The sequence below is a fragment of the Falco peregrinus genome, chromosome 7 (genome assembly GCF_023634155.1).
Source record: "Falco peregrinus isolate bFalPer1 chromosome 7, bFalPer1.pri, whole genome shotgun sequence".
In the NCBI taxonomy this organism is placed as follows: domain Eukaryota; kingdom Metazoa; phylum Chordata; class Aves; order Falconiformes; family Falconidae; genus Falco; species Falco peregrinus.
Window position 1 is genome coordinate 91,442,951 of NC_073727.1, and position 20,896 is coordinate 91,463,846.

The 20,896-nt window shown below is 39.4% G+C and overlaps 1 protein-coding gene across 16 annotated transcripts in view; it reads right to left on the bottom strand.

Moving 5' to 3' along the window:
- The window catches only part of USP45 (ubiquitin specific peptidase 45), a 60,300-nt gene that overhangs the window by 13,745 nt on the left and 25,659 nt on the right, over nucleotides 1–20,896 (bottom strand). For 8 of the 16 annotated variants that reach the window (XM_055811278.1, XM_055811277.1, XM_055811276.1 and 5 more), the window contains 4 exons: nucleotides 20,398–20,528; nucleotides 5,905–5,992; nucleotides 2,147–2,228; nucleotides 1,081–1,187 (listed from right to left, as the gene is read on the bottom strand). In XM_055811278.1, coding sequence (XP_055667253.1) covers nucleotides 1,081–1,187; nucleotides 2,147–2,228; nucleotides 5,905–5,992; nucleotides 20,398–20,528 — 408 coding nt within the window. Of the gene's footprint in view, nucleotides 1–1,080; nucleotides 1,188–2,146; nucleotides 2,229–2,683; nucleotides 2,728–5,904; nucleotides 5,993–13,940; nucleotides 14,087–20,397; nucleotides 20,529–20,896 lie in introns of those variants that run through there. The other 8 variants (XM_055811282.1, XM_013298726.3, XM_055811284.1 and 5 more) reach the window with 6 other exon arrangements.

Sequence of the window (20,896 nt, forward strand, 5' to 3'; positions counted from 1 at the left end):
GTTGTGTGAAGGACTTGGCACAGTTTAGGTTCCAGTAAGGCAATAAAGATCAAAAACTATTTGAGAGCAAAACTATTGTAACTATGACGACTGACTGCCTGATGAGTGATGTTCAAACAGGGGTTCCTCTAAAGAGTGAGTCTGCGTGAACAAACTTTAATCAAATATATCTTTGCCAATGCAGCCAAAGGAAAGTGAATGCTAAACTCTCCCTCAAAGGCTTACAGCTAGCGAAGTCCCAAGTCCTGTGCAGGCAGAATATAAAAATCCAGCAAAAATAAATGGGACACACAAAATACATACAACCTCTATTTTTTATATAGTCAAAGTTCTTCATTGAGACCAGCAGCACATAAGTGTAATCCGCACATCACACACAGGAAAGTTTACCTGGCACTGCAGGACTGTGCTTAATTATTCAGACTGATTGACTTACTTAATCTCTATAATATGAAATATAATGTTTTAAACCAAACAGAAATGTAACATTCAGTTAGAAAAGTCATGCAAATAAGATTTTTCTCTTCCAAAGTTAAAGAAAATTATAAGGATCATGGAAAGCATTTATGATGAAATGTCAGTAATATTAATTATGAAAGGAATATGCTGTTCATTAGGGTTATGTTAATTATCAAAAATACTTTCAGTGAAAAAAGAAGTCATTTTAGCATTTCCCCACTCACACTAATTCAAAGTAAGTAATTCCCAATTTTCAGGCATATCCCAGAAAAGCAGACAGGAGGATTTGTTTTAAGATAGGTAGATGTTTTAAAAATATCAGACAAAGCTGGGCTATAACACAGATAATTATAGAATTTGGAACCTCCAGCCTTAAGTCAGATGTAAAATCAAGCCCAGTACTTGAATCCTTTTGGAATTCAAAGGACTCCTCTTCTTAGGTTTGGGAGGATAATGCTTTAAAGAAGGAATAAATCATTCTAAATGAGAAACTTTCAATAAAGTCTTGTTTTTACAAACAAACAAGTATAAAATTGGCAATACAATTTTATACTTTCAAGACAATGTAATCAAACCAGTATATGATCTATTCCACATCAAACCAAATTCCAGAATACCTACATTTTCACATTCCTCACACATGACAGTGCTAGTCAATTCACCAACAAAGATCCTATCTATGAAGTTCATCTTCACACCCTCTCTTCCATACGCTGAAAAAACATTGCCTTTTTTAAATGTGAAAAATAACAGATCCAATGCCACACTGTAAGTACAACAAAATTCTAAGATATATTATGAAAGCACAATTTTTAAATGTATTCAAAATGTTTTGAACACAATAACTAATGCATCATATACTGTATTATCTCAACATTCAAAAATATTTTAATGAGATGGTTCCCTTTTATCTTTCCCTTCCCGACCTACTGTAACAAGCTAATAATACTGTACCTCTCAAGAAGAAGCCTTTTAAATAAAATCTCAGTTTTCTTTTGAATAAGTAATATTGTATTGCCTTGATATAGACACTAGGGTAGCAGACAGGTTGTCACCCTTTCTGAATGGTTTTTGAAACTATAAAACTCTAAAAAACATGACAAAAGCCTGTTCTAATACATCTCTATGACTTAACTGTTGCAGATTTGGGAAGGGTGACTTTCAAAAGAGCTTAATCATTATTAAGACTTTAATTAAAACAAAATCCCCCAAATTAAAACTTTTGTATAAACATACACACACAGAAAAATTTAAAAACCTCTTGTTTTGAAAAAACATGCCTTCTTTTGAAACAGCTTCCTATCTTGGCTTTGTAATCATATTTAAAGTGCTCGCAGTATTAGTCAAATCTGTTTTATTTATGGGAAGTGGCCTCTCTGAGTGATACAATAATTGTGGCCATACAACAAACCTGAAGATGCAGCAGGCTATTTTAGAAAACAAAATTAAATTCTATCTATCATTAGAGGAGACATTATAAATACAGTGGAATCCTTTATCCTGGATACAAAGATGCAAATCAGCAAATACTAAGCTCTCTGAACTTTAGATACACACTAGGTGGCACCAGAATAATACAGAATAAAAGTCTTTCAACTACATCGGGATTGCTGTTGCAATAGTTATGAAGGAAATGGTATTTAAAAACCTGTGCATTTTTAAAAGTTTTCAATAAAGCATTGCATACCTTTGACTCTTCTTCTAGTTTCTTCATCTGCTGTCTTAGTAGTTGGATTATTAAATGCTTTTAAGATACCAGTTTGTATACGCTATAATTAAAAAAAATACATTCAGCAAGTATTTTAAGTGTAAACATTCTAAAAACTATGATTAGATTTTATCTACTCTTATTTCCATAAAATAAGCATAACAGTATTTTAACAGTATTTTAAACAGTATTTTAACAGTATTTTAAAACTACTGTTGTTATTCACTAGCAGTGTCAAAACTACATGAGCTTTTCAGTACATAACCATCCAAAAACTTCCTGCCCTTAAAAAGGGAGCCACTGGAGAGCACTCAACAGGTTACCAAGAACTACGAGATTTTTAGTGAACAAATACCATCTGTTTCTTCCACTGTTGGGGGGTGCTGGGGGGTGGAATATACTGAAGAACGGACTGTTACTGATTGACTAGGATACAAAATACTTGAAGGCAGCTTTTTAATATCTTTCAATAGCCAGTTTCAATGACTCCATTTGGGCAGTATTTTTATTACTTACATTTATTTTCTAACACTGCACATTTTGGACTTATGGTAGAAAACCTTAGGAGAGATAAAAAACTTTTTATGAATCCATATAAATGTCATCACATTTGCTCAAAACCCTGTAAAAACTACATTTTTCGAGAGAAGAATCAGGAAGAAGCAAATTCATGCCGGTGAGCTGTAGCTGCACCTCAAGACAACTGTTTCTCAGTTGCCCTGGGATGAGGAGATGCTGTGTTCCTGAGAGGTGTCCCCTGGCAAGCAGAACTGCACGGGCCAGGACAAAAGGCAGCTCAGCCCAACCTCTGGTAAGCAGCACAGAGGGAAGCAGGAGGATGAACGGCACAGGGGACCACTGTAGCGTGCATGACCCAGGCTTCCCTTTTTCTGGGCAAAGGTACTGGCTCTCTAATCCACAAACTCCAGTAACATGTCTGAGTCTCCCGTGTCACTGTGCAAATGGCATTTATAGTTAAATGTGTTGCTGAAGTCACGCTTAGAGCAAAGTACCAGTCTAGAGACAAATGGCAATACCAAACTTTCTGCAAGTAAGTGAAACCCTACGTCATAACATGAAAATAATAATAAATAGCTCCTGTTTGCAGGCAGCAAAGTACACTTTCAAGCCATATGTTACAAAAGTGTCAGGATGACAGACAGCATTAGAGGTTTGATTTCCAGTTCAGGCACCCATCAGACCAAGTCATACTCCAACCTTATGAGTATGTGACCTAGCTTGTGAATTAACTCCTGCTGCCCAGAGCTCAGCTTTGTTCATCTTAAAGCCAACAATATACTAAAAGGACTAATCAATAGGTAATTCATGAAGTTGAGCACCATAAATGGGTTTAGGGCCATAAGCAACCCTTTTGTTGGGATTAGCCCGTTGAACCATTTATTTAGGTCAAAGAAAGACATAGCCTTTGAATGGGCAGGGTGCTGCGGACAATGGCAGCAGACATTAATCAATTAGCAACAGGGTTCAGCCACTTCAGGCCCTGGTATGAAACCATCTCCAGCCCACATTGCTGGAAACGGCAGAGCTATGTCATCCTTCTTGCAGTATCAACAAGCTTTTATCTTAAAAATCCACTTGTGTACATATGCACATTCTAACTTCCTTTACAGGGATAGGAAAAAGTTCAATGCTGGTGTTGGCTACAAGATACAAAAACACAGAGAAGCAGCAAAGGTGCACTGTGGTTTTTTGTTAGTTACTATAACTAGTACCATGTTATGTGTCATATGTATTCCTCATCAAAACTCTTAGGGTTTAAAATAATTAATCCCGGTAGGAACAGGGGAGCAAGGATGTCCACGTTCAGCTCTCTTGCAGGTGGATGGCAAAGCAGCTGGCTGCCTTTTCAGCAGGGCTGTTCCCTCTTGGGAGAATAAAGTTTCAACGTGGCATGAAAGAGAAAGGTTAGTGGCTGTAACCCCTGCTACAGGATTCTGGTGGCAGACATGCTGCTGCAGGCTGTCCCCAGCCGGAGCCCACGTGGTGGGGAGGCCATGGGGGCTGCTCCTGCCTGTGTCCGGCCGGCACAGCAGCCAGCGCTCACCACCTGCTTGACGTTTGCCATTTTGGCACACCATCTACAAGCCCAAACCACAGGATAATCACAAAAACAAAGCAAAACAAACAAAACAAAAAAAAAAAAAGGAGAGGCAAAGCTTTTACTAGTACTGTCTGTGGCGGAGGAGCAGCCTGAGGGGATAAAGACTTGTCTGCAGTAATGCACCATTAGAGCAGCAGAAGGGTGTAATTGCAGGGCAGGATGGGACCAACTTCTCCCTGCCTGGTGATGGGGAAAGCAGAAATACTGCCCAAAAGGTCACTTAAAATTCTCACCATCTTCCATTACTCTTTTGCGGTAGCTACGGTAGCTGTCACTGCTCTCTAATAATAACAGATTCAAAAGGCAAAGACAAATACAGGAGACTGACTTGAGCAGAAAGCACAATCACCTACTAGAGAAGAAGTTTAGTAACTGTAATAATCCTGCTTTCAGTGAATCCTCATTTGTGAGGCAAATATAGTTTCCACCTTTTAACACATGAAAACCAACAAAACAGAATAATAAACTTTCCCCTTGCTGCAAAAACATGGTAACTCTTTTCTAACAGAAGTTAGCTGCTTCTGGTTTGTGCCCTGTTCAACACAATTTTGAAAGCCTAACAGTGTCAAGGTTTAGCTGTTTCTCCCTGTAGGTTCAGTTCTGTTTACGATCAAGTATACTGCTGACAAGACCAATATATATTAATATAATCTAGGAGGATGGGGATTTGTTCAGCTGTGCTCTAGGGCTAGGCTCAGACACAGCTTTGTATCTTATCTGCAAGATAATTCAGCTCAGAATCATGGCATTCATATTACTAAATGAGAGGGAAGAGGAAGTATGCTGGTCAGTATGAGATTTAAGGCCCTCCTTTTGAGGAGACTTAGAAAAAGCTATTTATCAAAATATCATCTGAAAAAGAAGGGTCCAAGACAGAAGGGTCAGGCAGATGAGATCTGATATGGTCAAAATAGTTCAAGCAAGCAAACACTCTTTCTTGCATTCAACAATGCAGGAGGCAGAAATAATGAAGGAAAAGAAACAAAAAAAACCAAACAGGGGCATATTTAATATAATGAACTATATACTTTGCAGGCTTAGCTGTAAATTTTAAGGAATGAAAAGCAGCACCTTATTTATAAAGCAAGTAGTTCTTCAAACTTTCAAGAGATACATACAAGAGCTTTGCAAGATTTTATTTTTGTCCTTTTTTTTTTCCCGTTGAACTAGATTTCAACGAAAATTGTGGGCAGGCCCACAGCTAGGAGCTGCTGATTTCCATCCCAAAGCTCTAAAATTCACTTTGTCAGCTAAATCAGAAGTCCTACTTCTACCTTCTTGACTCCTCGGAAGTCCTTTTGTTTGATCATTTTATTCTTTTTTAAATAAAGGCAAACAATTCAGATTCCTAAAGTTACCACGATCCAATTACCATACTCTTTCTATTGCTGACTGAAACTTTCATTCCAATCAGCAATTTTAACATATCAACATGAACATCATTAAAACGTCTTTCAAAAAAGTCATTATTTTTCTCAAGGTAACAAAAATAGCCACTCTTACTTCATTAAGTATATCTCTAAAACATTAAGAACATGAAGAACATTGATGCAATGACTAGGCAGCTCTCCATACAGTCAAGTAAGTTTTTTAAAAACACGCACAAAGACGTTACCTTTGTTTCTTCAATCCTCATCGCATCCAACAGATAATGAAGAAGCTCCTGGCTGTCCTGTTGCTGGAACCCCTTAAATCGAGGAGCCCTGTGAAAGAAGAGTAAGGAATTTAGATTTACCTTGGGGGGGTCTTAATGAGACAGGGTCTACAGCAGACTCTTGCTGGATGCTGGCTGGCAGTACAGATAGGTACAATCCCTGCTGGACCTCGTGGGGTTTTAGGCTGCTCCTCACGTGGCAGCAATGTCATCAACCAGGCTGCACTTTAACCTGGGAACCATTTTGACCCTGTTGGGTATGGCTTGACTAAAATATAGCTTTGCCAGTAGAGTTTCATCCATGATAGCAGCACTGTCCTGACAGACTACACTCGTGCTTCTATATCACCAGCTATTCCCAATGTCATGGAGGAGAAAAGATTTTCAAAGTGCTTAACCTCCCTTGCTATCTCACCCTTCTCTCTATCAAAGAGAAATCTCAAATGTACATAAAACAGTCTGTATACAGTAAACCAGAAACAGCACTATAATCTGAACTGGAAAATCACGAACTTGAAATGGAAGTCACAAGGCTATTCAAAAAACAAGCAAACAAAAACTGTGCATCAGAATCCAAATGAGAATTTCTTAACTTCTTAAACAAAAGTATGCATAATCACCCCTTCCAAATGGCTCCACAGTCAATCAATCCAGTAATCTTTATCTTACTGAACAATGAGTAAGTCAATGAGCAAGGTGGTAAATATCACATAGCATATGAATTTTAAATGCTATTAAGAAAACTTAAGAGAAAATTATGATATCCTGATATATGTAATTTACACTGTATTCACTTTTATTTATGCTATATTTCTTCAATTAATATTACATATATAGGCAATAAATGCTCTAAACATGGGATCTCCATTCTAAGAGCATTTCTAATCAGAAAAGTTAGGGTTTGGGGTTGGGTTTTTCTGGGTAGGAAAGGTTAATCACTCTTACATTATTAGGTAAGAGTTACCCTTCAGAGTTGCTTCACAGAAGTTTAAAAACAGACCTTTTAGCATCATGAATTATCAACTCACACAGTATCCACAACCAAACTCCTGTTCTACAGTCTAACTACAATACTTCACACTGAAATTCATACTAAAACATGTAGTATTACCAGAAGCAAACAAAACGTAGCTTCATACCTAAAATGGAGAGAGCCTGAAACCAATGAGATAATCTCTTTACAGTGGTTTTAATTGCAACAATACATTTGAATCCAGATTCTAAAAACTATTGTGTTCGCAAAGACAGGTAATAAATTGGCTACGCACTGTCTGATTCCACCACCCGCCACCCAAAAGCTGTTTATGGGAATTGTATTCCCAACTGGTTTTGACAGCAAAGAAATCTGAGATGACAGAGGTTCAAATTTCACAAGTCTTCTCCGCTAATTTAGTGGAACCTTCCTTACCCATCACAACAACAAAACATATCAAGTATTTGCTCTCAGTGCACATTGAATACAAAAACATCACAAATTTCAGCTTTTTTGCAATAACCTGAGGGCACCAAAAACAAGTTACCTGGACAACCCATGAAGATCATAAATGATCTACAATGTTACTGTAATTTAATATTGCTACTTTTCCTATCAACATTCATTTACTTTACTAATCTGAATAACCAGCATTAAAAAGAAAATCCAGATACAATGCTCTTTTCTGGCGCTAATCAGGTTTAGAAGATGGGTAATAGTTTGGTCCATTCCATCCAAACTTTCTAACACTTGGAAGAAGCTTTTAAAGCCTCATTCCCATACTGCATCTGTAAGCACAGGTAGGCAGATAAACCAGCCCCAAGCCCCTCAGAACTGCTCCTGCACAACAGCCCCTGCAGGGATTTCCCTTGCCATCCCCACAACACCAGCACAGCATCTCGGGCTGAGCATGTGACGTGGCCTGCAGGAGAAAGGCACAAGGCTGTAGATCTCCAGTTGTGATTTTGTTTGTGAGGTGAATGGTAAGTACCTCTTGTATAACTGTGTGCCACAGTCCTCCTTTTTACAATAAAGTTGAATGAAGGAGGGTTTTTTTGTTTTATGAAATCCACACAAGCTAAACAGTATTAGGGCTGCAACTGAAAAGATACCGCTTCTGCATAAATAGTAACATCATTACTTTTTGGATATGTGATAGCAAATGACTGCCTGAAACTCCCATACTACAAGCCCGCCTTAAAGAATAATACATACTGGCTACTCAGGTTAAGCAGACATCTAAATTGCCAAAGACTGCAACAACTTATTTAAAAAAAAATCAGCATACTTCCAAACCTTCCTGTCTATAAATTAAAAGTCTCGAAGGAAAGGGTCTACATGCCTTAGCAAATACACATCTGGTGTCACCCTTGTTCTCTCAGACTACACCCTCCTTCAAGCTGTCGTCCTCCATGGTATCTGGCCACAGCACCAGCAGAGATGAGCCAGCTTGTGAGTCAGCCCAAGGACATGGAAGGGACACTGATGCTGGCTAAGTTTGTACCCTTGCGCTTTACTATGTAGGACAAACAAAAACCAAGGGCTCCACAGGAAAGGTGATTCTTTTTTAATCTTTTTAGACCACCAGCAGCATCTGTATGACTCTCACAAACCAAAACAGGAAAAACATCTGTTTCAAACTACACTACCATTTACACGAGTGATGTTTTAATCAACTGCACAGGGGTGACATTGCATCTGTTCATAAAACAGCCATTCAGTAGTCCCAACCACTGCTATTTAAAAACCACAGACTCCTTCTTTACTACTGACAGCATCTAAACATACTTTAAATACCGTATTTTGCAGCACAGATTACACAGAAATTAAAAATACACCTATGAATATACGGACAGATCCTTAAGGTGTTATTCTTACTAAGATAACCATGGCTAGAAGGCTTCTCCTAAACAATTTCAATCTCCAGCTTCCTGCAGCCCCAAGTGAAACTGCGTAAATATTCAGTATCAACATATCTCTATTCACATTACCTGTAACTTACTGGCCAAACCATACCTGTCTTTCCAGGCAACTTACCCTTTAAATCTTCAATTACAGTCCTAGACCAATTCATCTAAAATAGGATTTGAAAGGATGTTTTTTTTGCATTTCCAGTAATGCCACCAAATGGCAGCTGTGACTCTCACTGCAGACTGAGAAGAGCACACGGAGGTGTAACCCTGTGCACCTCTTTCCAAGATCTAGCACAGGAGACAACTGGCTGAGCAGAGCTCACGCAGGAAGTTTATCAAACTGGCAGAGCAGCCAAAAAACCCAAACACACACTTACCCCATTTGATTAAACGCATAGTTTAATAGCTAGTTTTCATTTTCAACCTCACACTGTGTGCTCTGGCTAACCAGTACATCCAACTGTAAATATGTATCAGTATTTTCTCCAGGCACAATGATCTTACTTGCCCAGCCATGCTCCTCAGCTGTTCTAGGGTTCCTGAAGGTGAAGTTTCTTTCCCACTTATACACTAAAGCTGCTCAGGTTCACCTTGGAAGTTTGTGCTCACAGACAGGAGAAATTAAAGGCGATCAGAAAATGCATCAGACGTGCAACGTGCTTACAACAGTAGAACTTAAAGCTGGGCAAGATGTCAAGCTGCCAAGCTAAGGCACAGCAGCCCTGGGCTACAGGCAGGATAGTAACACAAAGGTCTCAGTTTTGAACTGCTCGCTGGAGGCGCTTTGGGATGTAACTGGAGAAGGATCTAAGGTGACAAGGCTTCTAAGGTCAGTGCCTAAAATTAAGTGGAATAAATCTGGACCTGCATATGCAAAACAACATATTCACATTTACAAATATGATACTTTTACATTTGTATTTGTACCTACTTTTTGACACAAAGTTGACAACATCCCTAGTTAAAAGTGATTTAACAGTGCTGCTCTATGAGGCTTACTGAAAATCTGGAATCAGCAGAGTGGGTGATTTTTTTTTAAAGCATTCTTTTTAAAGTCAAAATTTTTTTGCATGCACAGGTCAACCTCAAAAATCGATTTTAAAATCTAAAAAATATTCACATTTCAAATTCGCCTCTTAAAAATTAAATATTTTGTTTAATATTATTAAAATGTGAATTTTTGCTTCTATTAATAACAAATGTTTTGTTTCCAATTAATTGTAAAAACCAAATATATTCTGAAAAGTACTGATCCAATAAAACACTCAATATACATTAAAAAAATAAATAACACATGTACCTGCATGCACATGTGTACATGCATGTACAATTTCACTTTTTAATTTGCTAAAACAGTTTTGTCATTGTTTCTTTCATTGAATGGCCAGAAATCTGAAAGAATCCTTTTTTTTTTTTTTTTTTTTTTTAACCCAGATGCTGAAATGTTCAATTCTGAGAAACTTAATTAGCTACCCACGGTATTATCATGAGTTTTATTTATGAGAAATTTCTAGTCTTCATGAGAGAGTGAGAATCAATGAGAATATTCAACCTGTCTCCTCCAATATATGCACATTAGTAACTCCAGTGTAAGGCAAGAAAACAAAATCTTGCATTTACACAACCTGGATCCTGGTACTAATAGGGATTTTTATATTTTTCTTTATTGCCACAGAAGCAGCGCCACTGCAAAAGACATTATAGTAAAAAAAGAAAAACAATAATTACTTGAGAAAGAAGCAAGCAAAAAACCCATCACTGTTACAGGAGGTTTTTTTCATAGCAGGCACACCTCACTGAGCTAGATCTTCCGACACAAATCAGAAAAAAGCCCCACGCGTACCTTTCGTAACTTGTTTATGGTTTGCAGTGTAACCTCTCACTGATGAACAAGCAGTAATCATTTCAGATGGAAATTTACAAGTTATATTTAAAGGGAAAATAGTTTACTCATGTTCCACATAGGTTTATTAGCTTAAATGAAAAGGGGGGAAAATTAACTCAGCCATGGCAGCTTTTTGTTTCTCTTAAGTCTTCATTTTATTAGCACATAATGAATCTACAAGGGCAAGATTATTTAGGATTCTCTGTGCTTGTACTATATCTTCTTCCAATCTCACATCAGTCTACATGCCTGAATTTTAAAGGCAAAAAGGATGATGGGAATGTAACAGCTACCACTTTAGAAGTGAAGTGGCAAAGAAAGTGACCTGTAAAGATGCTGTGTAAGGTTTAAGTCATTTATTTGGACTGACAAATGATGTCATTATTAACACTGCTTAACATGTGGTTAATCTGTCGTTCATGTACATAGCATTCTATATAATGCTGTGTATAATTCTAAATATCTGATGTTCTGTGGAAAAACATTTGAGATCAGTGAATTTGTTTTTGGGGGGAAACCACAATAGAAAACCAAAAAAAAAACCATAAACAAAGGGGAGGGAGGGAGGGAGGGAATTTCACACCAAACAATGCATTTACTGGAAAACTCCTACACTTACATACCAGTATTAGGGGGAAAAAAAGGAATTAAAACATGCTGATACACAGAAATCTGACAACTAAAAGATGTGCGCTCTCGTCTCCTTGAAAATATGCTTCAAGCAAGATCCTTGGCAAAAGTGGGGGACTTGAAGATGGTTGGTTGAGTTGACCGCTCACAGATGTGCTGACATATGGAAGCCAGTGCCAATGCAGTACAACCTGTTGTACAGTGTCAGCAGGATAATGACAGAACAGGTTGAACTCCTGCTAATGGCCATAAGTGGTGAAGGACAACTGTGACATCTACATGCATACACTTATCTAGCCTCTCATTACTCATCTGGAGACCAGTTATAATTGCTTGACTGTCAGTTGAAGAAATACTTTTCATTATGATCTGCTTCCTGCAATGTTTTAATAACAAAACCTACACAATACCGTACTTCTTAAAAGGAAAAAAAACCCAGTCCTCTAAATATTAATACTTCTCATTCCTATATAATATTAATCTGAGGGAAATTAAGCTGCTTCAAAAGCAAAACTGGGATACAATTACAGTCATTCAATCATACTGCACAGAACTGCCATACCTTTACTGTCTAATAAAAATCCTCTCCAAAACCATCCTTTCAATCAGTACCACCTTTCAGCAGAAAGCAGCCTAATACCTTGGAAAACTTTAGGAACAATAGTAAGTGCTTGAAAACAGAAAACAGAACATACTATTTGATTTTTTCCAGTGGTACAAAATGCAGAGGAAGCCCTGTAATACTACGGTACACTATAGAGAAGCAAACTAAAATGCTTACTTAAGGTTACCCTAAGAGAAGAAATTTTGCTTATCTGCAGATGAAGATGTTCATCTCTCAAGACTGAGCAGTTACCAATGAAAGTTCCAAAAAAGCATGCAAAGGGCCAGTCTATAAAAGCTACCACAATTCACAGGACTTACCTTTCCAAGTGACATTATTGAATATGTATTCACTGCCATTACAGAACAGCTAGAATGTAAAGTTTTGTTCTTCCTAAAGCAATCACTCTCATTAGTGATCCCAAGTTATATGCAGCACTATACAGAAAAGAGAGCTAAATTCTATATCTGCCCCACAGACATAAGAGCTCTGCTACCACGAGGTACTTGGCAGGAAAAAACCCAACCAAACATGGGCTTGCCCCCTCATGTAACTAACAAATAACAACACCAGACATGCCTGTCCTATCTCAATGGCATGGATAGACAGCACTTAGCTCTCGTTTGGATGTGCTGGCTGATTAATTCCATCTTTTCCTGTCTCACCTTCTCCCTGAAGATAAGTGAGGAAACATTACTCTCTTACGATGCACCAGAACCCTGGTACCTGAGCAAAAAGCACTTCTTAGAAGTAGCTCTGAACCGACACAATAGCTGACATGCCACAGCAGAGCTATTTCCCACTTGACCATCAGGAGGAAAATACAGGTCTTTTTAACAAGTAATGGAAATAACTGTCTCGGGAAATTTCTTCCTACTAGCTGGCAGCCAGGTGAAGGCCTTTAGGCGTGAAGTCTTGCATCCCTATAAAAAAAGATTTCTCTTTATATGAACATCTAACTTTTCTTTCTTCCTTTAAGTCTTGCTAAGATTTTTAATAGTGCTCTGTGATGGCAAAGTTCTACAGGTCAACTCTATATAATATGTTTTAAAAAAAAACACTTTTTTTTTTTCCCCTGGCTGTAAATCTGTTGCACTTCAGTTTCACAGACAGCTCCTTGAACTCTTATGAGGGCAGTTAAATAAGCACAGCTAATTTATCTTCTATCATTTATTTTCTTCTCTTGCTGTCATGCCTCCTTTTCATGTCCTCTCCTGCCTAAACTCCCAATATTCATGTCCCTCTTGACCTGAAAGCTTCCTATTTTTGTTACCTCTCCCTAAAGCTCCAACCTGGCTTTACCTCGTAACACGCTATTCTGGTTAACATGAACATTGGTACTGAGGATACACCTCCAATGTACCTAATGAAATTATTGGTTTTCTCCTTCATTGTATCTACAAGCATTGCTTACATAGCTCACCAATACCACACAGATTGCAAATACTTGGGTTGTCCCAAATGTTGTACAGGTTTTCCTCCTGAGTGGATGAAATGAACAAAAAACTTAGGAGCAAGTGCAAATGATGCCTGCCAATGCACACTACTTATATATGCAATTAATCTACTTTGCACTCATAAACCTCACCCATCCAGCTTGTTAATTTGTTCCTAAAATTAAGGGAACTCCAACAAAGCTAACTGAACTAAAGATGTACAATCCCTCCACTGCTGCTGCATGAACAAGGTTCAATCTCCTCTGTCACAGAGCTTCTGAACATGTCACAGCACCAGCAGCAAGGCACATGGCGGCACAACAGTGATCCCAAATAATTCTTCACAATTGGTCAAGGAAACATCAGCTGTGTGTTCTGCTGCTATTATCTTTAAATGGTAAAAGCCAAATGGGAAAAATAAGCAAGCTGGAAATCTTTTCCAAAAAGAGATTTTTCTCCACAGCAATATCATTTTAAAGTTAAAAGCTCAGGAAGACTCCTAATTAATAAGAAAAATCCTGTTTCCTTCACCCCCTAAATCTGGTACAACATTACCTCAGTTTCCCTTAGCATTTCCTCTTAGAAGTAATAAATGCAGAATGCTCCAAGCATTGTTTAGGCTTCCCTCTAAAAGCAATCGATAGTCCTAACTGCACATGACCTCTGTTCTGTCAGTCCCAACCTCTGTCTTGACTTCTGCACCTGAGAAGGAAGGATGAATACTCCTTGAGGAAGGAAGACCTATGTATATTTTGTGACCACCAATAAAACCTTTGTTAGGCAAGTATTTTCTCCTGCATGTTAATGTAGCAATATAATGCCCCTCTAAATACTTGTTTGGTGCAGGTTTGAGCATCTAAATTCTGTAACTACTTTCTGGACTCATCACTTATATGCTGCAATATTTACTTGCTACACAAATCTAAGGCTTCTTCCACCAATAAAATTATTCAATCATAACAAATAAAGAAAATAAAATTTCTGTCCTCTTAATACATCAGTATTGCATTAGTCACTATGTCTTCAGACAAGTCAGAAGTCTGCAGTCCTGATATTCAGCATAGTGGAAAACCAACAGAAGGGCCCCATAGTTATGCTCACAATCTGTCCTCACAAAACATCTGACAGCTGCAACATTAACAAAATTAACAGTGGATGAATTAGTACCAGACGCTGAACAGTTGCTATAGAAAGACTCATCCATTTCTTTTCTTCTCCCCTTCTTCAACCTGGCTACCCCACCACTTGATAAAATTAACACTCAGTATCATTTTTTCTTTTGTTATTTAATAAAAAAGGGTACCACAAATACCCTTTCATACACAAGACTATGAACTTCACACTGTGATCTCCCTAGACTCTTAAAGCAGCAGTTCACAGTTGAAAGAACTGTGTCCCAGTTCTCTTACAGCTTTTGAGCAGTAAACATGTATCCACTTGCAATTTCTCACTTGCAGATTTTGGGATCCCACCCAGTACCCTGACAGAGCTGCAGCTGACCAAGGCAGTCCTGGCTCCCTTTCTTTACAGGCTCTTTGCCCACAGCTAGCTGCATTCCTACATGCCTACACACACTCCTTTCTAGCTCTTCCTTCCTTCCCTGCTTTCTTAGGTCTTTTTTACTGAGCACTTTTCAATTTTTGACTAAGGATACCCACTTCAAATGTGAGCATTCAAACTCTTGCATACTAAAACATCTGAAGCAGGTGGAGTCCTGAAGTCCTACAATGACATTAAAAAAAGCAGCTCTGGACATCAAACTCGGAAGTGTTATTCCAGTACTGAACTCCAAATGAGGGCAAGTGTCAGGTGTTAAATTATACGACTACCCTTACTATATCTTGCATAGACTGATCCAACATGAAAATATGTCACCATTCAGTTAAAAGATTAAAAAACAAAAAACCACCCAGAATCGTCAATACCAATTTAATCAAAATCTATGTGTATTTTTATATATATAATCCAATTGTGTCATCAGGGAAAAGCAATCATTTTTAAAGGACCAGCCTTCTGCTACACATGAGAAAAACACTATTAGGAAATTGCTGTTACTTTTTGGCTAGGCAGCACACTGTAACAGTCCTGACAAGTAGATAGATCTAAGTATATAAAGAATAGCAGCATACCATCAGCTGCTCACAGCTTCAGCATTTCAACCATTCACATTTGTAAGAAGCTGAGTAGGACTGGGAAGTAACTACACTAAGTATGAAGCAAAAAGTCTGTATTCTGCATGACTACTCAAGCTACAAGCAACTGTTCAAAATAATCTTATGGTAAAGACTGGGAACACAATTTCTGGGTCACTAAGTCCAGCTCATCACAAACAAGTACATCCCATACTATCTGCACAATGTGCTTCATAAGTTCTTTACTGAAGAAAGGTATGATCATATACTCTAGAGTGGTAATGAGACAGCAAGATCTGTGAAAGGGAAAGAATTTAAAATTTAATTTTAAAAAAAATTAATTTTAAAATTTTAAAAAAGACAAAAATAAGATTGCAACTGGAGTCAGAAAACTTTTACATAAAATATATGAAAACAAAACATTCTAAGCCCTTCCCCATGCCTTTGTCCCCCACAGTTACCTGTCTTTCTCTGACATCTCTCTGAAATACAAACAATTTTTTCCAGTGTAGTTATCCCTTATACACATTCATCCTGCCATCTCTTTAGGAAAGATGCTGTCTAAAGTTAAGAGTTTGTGCTAATACATGTGAAGGCAAGTAGTATATTCATTTAAGATTACTAACACAACTTCTTGGCAGGATTCAAAAAGCAGTTTACAGAGAATGCTGCAGTAACATAGATTTCCTAGTTGGGACTCCTGCAATCATAGAATCATAGACTCATTTACATTGGAAAACACCTTTTCACAAAGTCCAACCCTTAACCTCGTACTGCCAAGTCCACCACCAAACCATGTCCCTAAGTGCCACGTCTACAAATCATTTAAATAGCACCAGAAATGGTGATTCAACCACCTCCCTGGGCAGCCTGTCCCAATGCTTAACAACCCTTTCGGCAAAGAAATTTTTCCTAATATCCAATATAAACTTCCCCTGGCACAACTTGAAGCCGTTTCCTCTTGCCCTATCACTTGTTATCTGGGAGAAGAGGCTGACACCCACCTGCCCACTTGCCTTTCAGGCAGCTGTAGAGACCAACAAGGTCCCCACTCAGCCTTCTTTTCTCCAGGCTAAACAACCGCAGTGCCCTCAGCTGCTCCTCACAGGACTTGGGCTCCAGACCCTTCACCAGCTCGGTTGCCCTTCTCTGGACACGCTCCAGCACCTCTACATCTACCTCTAAGTGAAGGGCCCCAAACTGAACCCAGGATTCAAGGTGCAGCCTCACCAGTGCCCAGTACAGGGGGACAGTCACTGCCCTGGTCCTGCTGGCCACACTGTGTCTGACACAAGCCATGATGCTGTTGGCCCCCTTGGACACCTGGGCACACTGCTGGCTCATGTTCAGCTGCGTGTTGACCAGCACCCCCAGGTCCTTTCCCCCCGGCAGCTTCCCAGCCACCCTTCCCCAAGCCTGTAGCGCTGTGTGGGGCTGGTGTGACCCATGGGCAGGACCTGGCACTGAGCCCGGTTGGACCTCATACAGCTGGCCTCGGACCATCAATCCAGCCTGTCCAGATCCCTCTGCAGAGCCTTCCTGCCCTCCAGCAGATCAGCACTCCCCCCAACTTGGTGTCATCTTCAAACTCACTGAGGGTGCACTCAATCCCCTCATCCAGATCATTGACAAGGACATTAAGCCGAACTGGCTCCAGTACTGAGCCCTGGGGAACACCCTTGTGGCCGGCCACCAACTGCATCTAATTCCATTCACCACCACTCTCTGGGCTCAGCCAGCCAGACGGGATTCTACCCAGAGAACAGCACACCCGCCCAGGCCATGAGCAGCCAGTTACTCCAGGAGAATGCTGTGGGAGATGGTGTCAAAGGCTTCAATAAGGTCCAGGTAGAAAACACCCACAGCCTTTCCTTCATCCACTAAGCAAGTAGGTCACCTTGTCACAGGAGGAGATCAGGTTCGTCTTGCAGGACCTGCCTTTCATAACCCCATGCTGGCTGGACAGCATCACCTACTGCTTGTCCTGTACGTGCCACATGACGGCACCGAGGACGACCTGCTCCATAACCTGCCCTGGCACCGAGGTCAGGCTGACAGCCCTGTAGTTCCCTGGATCCTGCTTCCAGCTCCTCTTGTAGATGGGCGTCACATTTGCTAACTTCCATTCAACTGGGACCTCCCCGGTTAGCCAGCACTGCTGATAAATCATGGGAAGGGGCTTGGTGAGCACTTCTGCCAGCTCCCTCAGCACCCTCGGGTGGATCCCACCCGGCCCCATAGGCTTGTGTGTGTCTAAGTGATGTAGCAGGTCACTGACCATTTCCCCTTGGATCATGGGGGCTTCATTCTGCTCCCCAGCCCTGTCTTCTGCCTCAGCGGGCTGAGTTCCCAGACAACAACTGGTCTTACTATGAAAGACTCAGGCAAAGGTGGCATTCAGCACCTCAGCCTTTTCCTCAGCCTTTGTCTCACTGTGTTTCCCCCTGCATCCAATAAAGGATGGACTTGGCTCTCCTTCTGTTGCTAATGTATTTATAGAAACATTTTTGGTTGCCTTTTACGGTGGTAGCCAGGCTAAGTTCTAGTTGGCCTCTGGCCCTACTAATTTTCTCCCTGCATAACCTCATGACACCCTTGTAGTCCTCCTGAGTGCACTGCCCCTTCTTCCAAGGGTCAGAAACTCTCCTTTTTTCCTGAGTTCCAGCCAAAGATCTCTGTTCAGCCAGGCTGGTCGTCTTCCCCACCAGCTCATCTTCTAGTACATGGGGACCACCTGCTCCTGCACCTTTAGCATTTCCTTCCTGAAGGATGTCCAGCCTTCCTGGACTCCTTTGCTTTTTAGGACTGCCTGCCAAGGGACCTGACTCCGTCACCCACACTCACCCACACTCCTAAACGGGCCGAAGTGTGCCCTCCAGAAGTTCGTCTTTCCATTCTCTCTTTTTCATTTCTGCTTTTTCAAAGAGGAGAATGCAAACTTTAAAAAATGAAAAAAGGCTTTATTACCATGGCATGACAGAACACTCCATTCATATTGTTTAAGTTAATATATAGTAAGCGTATTCAGTCTGCAAAGGTAAAGATTTCCCATTCTCTTACTTCCACCACTGCAGATTGCTTAATTTGCCAAAATTCTCCCTTTCTTCTCTCTTGCTTATGTCACCATCAATAACAAAATAATCAAAAGACCAAAAAATTCTATCATACATGTGCAGGCACTTACTGCCCCTGAACACCAGGATGTGGCTGAGACTTTTGGTTTTGATAGAAGAGCTAGTAAAGGATTTGTATCTAAGTTGTGTTCTGCAAGGCTAACAAATGTTAAGACATAGGGATGAAAGCAAGAGATGGCAGAAGCTGGCAGATACAGCAAAAGTCTGCTGTTCACTGAAAAACATGTTTCAATTTTAGCTGGTAGTTGAAGCGTATGTCCATCTCACAGACCAAAAAACAGCAACAAACAAAAGAACATCTAGGTAACTGTCATTGTGTAGCCATCACTTGATGACTACAGAAATACAAACACACACACACAACAGCAGATACCGAATAGCTATCACTACAAAAATACAGTGCCATCCGAAGTGCACTGCATCCTTTTTATTTTACAATGATTTTACTAAAGTGGTCTTTAAAACATGTTTTACATCATCTTTTCCTTTCTATCCTTAATACTTACAGAGAAAAAAAAACCCTACTACTCCTATTTAATCATTTCCCTTCTATTTGTCATCCGAATTTTGTTCTTATAACCACATTTTGGACTCAGCCCTGAAACAGGAGTAAGAGTGAGGAAACATATTTTTCTTCCCTATACATTTTTCTTCCAGGTAGATAATACTAAACAAAGAACACTGCTGTTTAACTCAAAATCACTATAATGACACTTAATACACATTTCCTTTTATAGCTCAAAAGAATCAAAAAGAAGTAAAGTGCAATAGAAAAAATATAATATCACGTTTCTGAACTTGAATTTTGAGGATAAAGAAAAATTAATAACCAATTTCTTTATCAGAATTAGACTAGAGCAGGGACAATTTAAAAGCTTTTGTTTCTTTATAACATATTTTAAACCCATGCTTGCACAGTGAGGTTGCCCTGGAATGCCATGGTAGGAGGCTGCAACTTTTCTTCTACTTAAAATTCCATACAAGAATACTGTAGCAAATAAATTAACATGCATTATTAATATTTTTAAATGTAAGATTCAGCTAAATCATCCTTCAGTTACTCTGCTTCTACAGCTCCTTTTACTTGTAAAGTCAATATTTAAATATTTGTATCAACTTTTAAATAGGTCTTCCACAGGTGTTTTAAAAACCAAGGTTGTTTGCATCATAATTGAAGGCACCTACAAAGCACCACTGTAAACATTTTCCACACCAAGAAACAGGATTTTCTTTAGGGCTTGGAAGCTCTTTGCAATCTGGAGCCATACGCCATTTCAGTATTGCTTCAAGTACTTACTTGTTAGACTCTTTTTAATTCTGAAATTGATGCCAAGGTCATACATCATAGCAGAGGTTTTCCATTTAAAAGCTTACCATTTTTTTTTCAAAATACCTACATAAACTTTGCAGTATTAGCACAGCTTTATGCTAATATACAATAAAACTTGAAAGGTAATTCTATTTCCTTCAGTTTTACCATGCCTTCTTCTGCCCCCTCACACTCTGTTCAAAGCCCACTGAAAGTCATTGATTATGGACTGGGCCATATATTTCATGAAGAGCAGAGCAGGCACAACCCTGGAGCACAAGAAGGAGCCCTGCCACTCTAAAACATGAAGATGACATTTTCTGGACTGCCCAGTAAAAATCTAATGGCACCTCAGAAAAGGCAACAGACATGGCACACTGAGAAACATATCACTGGAAATTAAAAATAAATAAAGTAAAAGATACCGGCAATACATACTTTTGACAAAGCTGGCTGAACAGCACTTTGGGAGAAAGAGGGCCTCTTCCAGCCTCCCTCATGCTGTGAAGGAACAAGAACATTGCTGAAGTCAAAGGTCCTGGACTGGAGAGGTTTACCACCAAAGGATCCTTCAAAGCAAAGGTAAATTGCACATCAGATTTCAAAGTTAATGACACACAAGACTTATTTCAAGTTAGTACATTTATGACAAAGAACAACATAACTTTCATTCTTAAAAGTATTTGGTTTGTTGGGGTTTTTTAATGTAGATGTCACCTACATGATTGGAATAGTTGAAAAGGAAACTTATTATTTAAGCAGTAATAGTTGCAAAACCAAACTATTTCTGTCAAGCAAATTGGTTGGTAACCAGTTTTGGAAACAGGCATGCCAATGAGCCAGTCTGTCTCACAAGAACAGACTACCTCCTGTATTACCTGCTTTACTCTTACTACCACGTGCACTGAAATTCAGTTGGAGAGACAACACAGGTGAC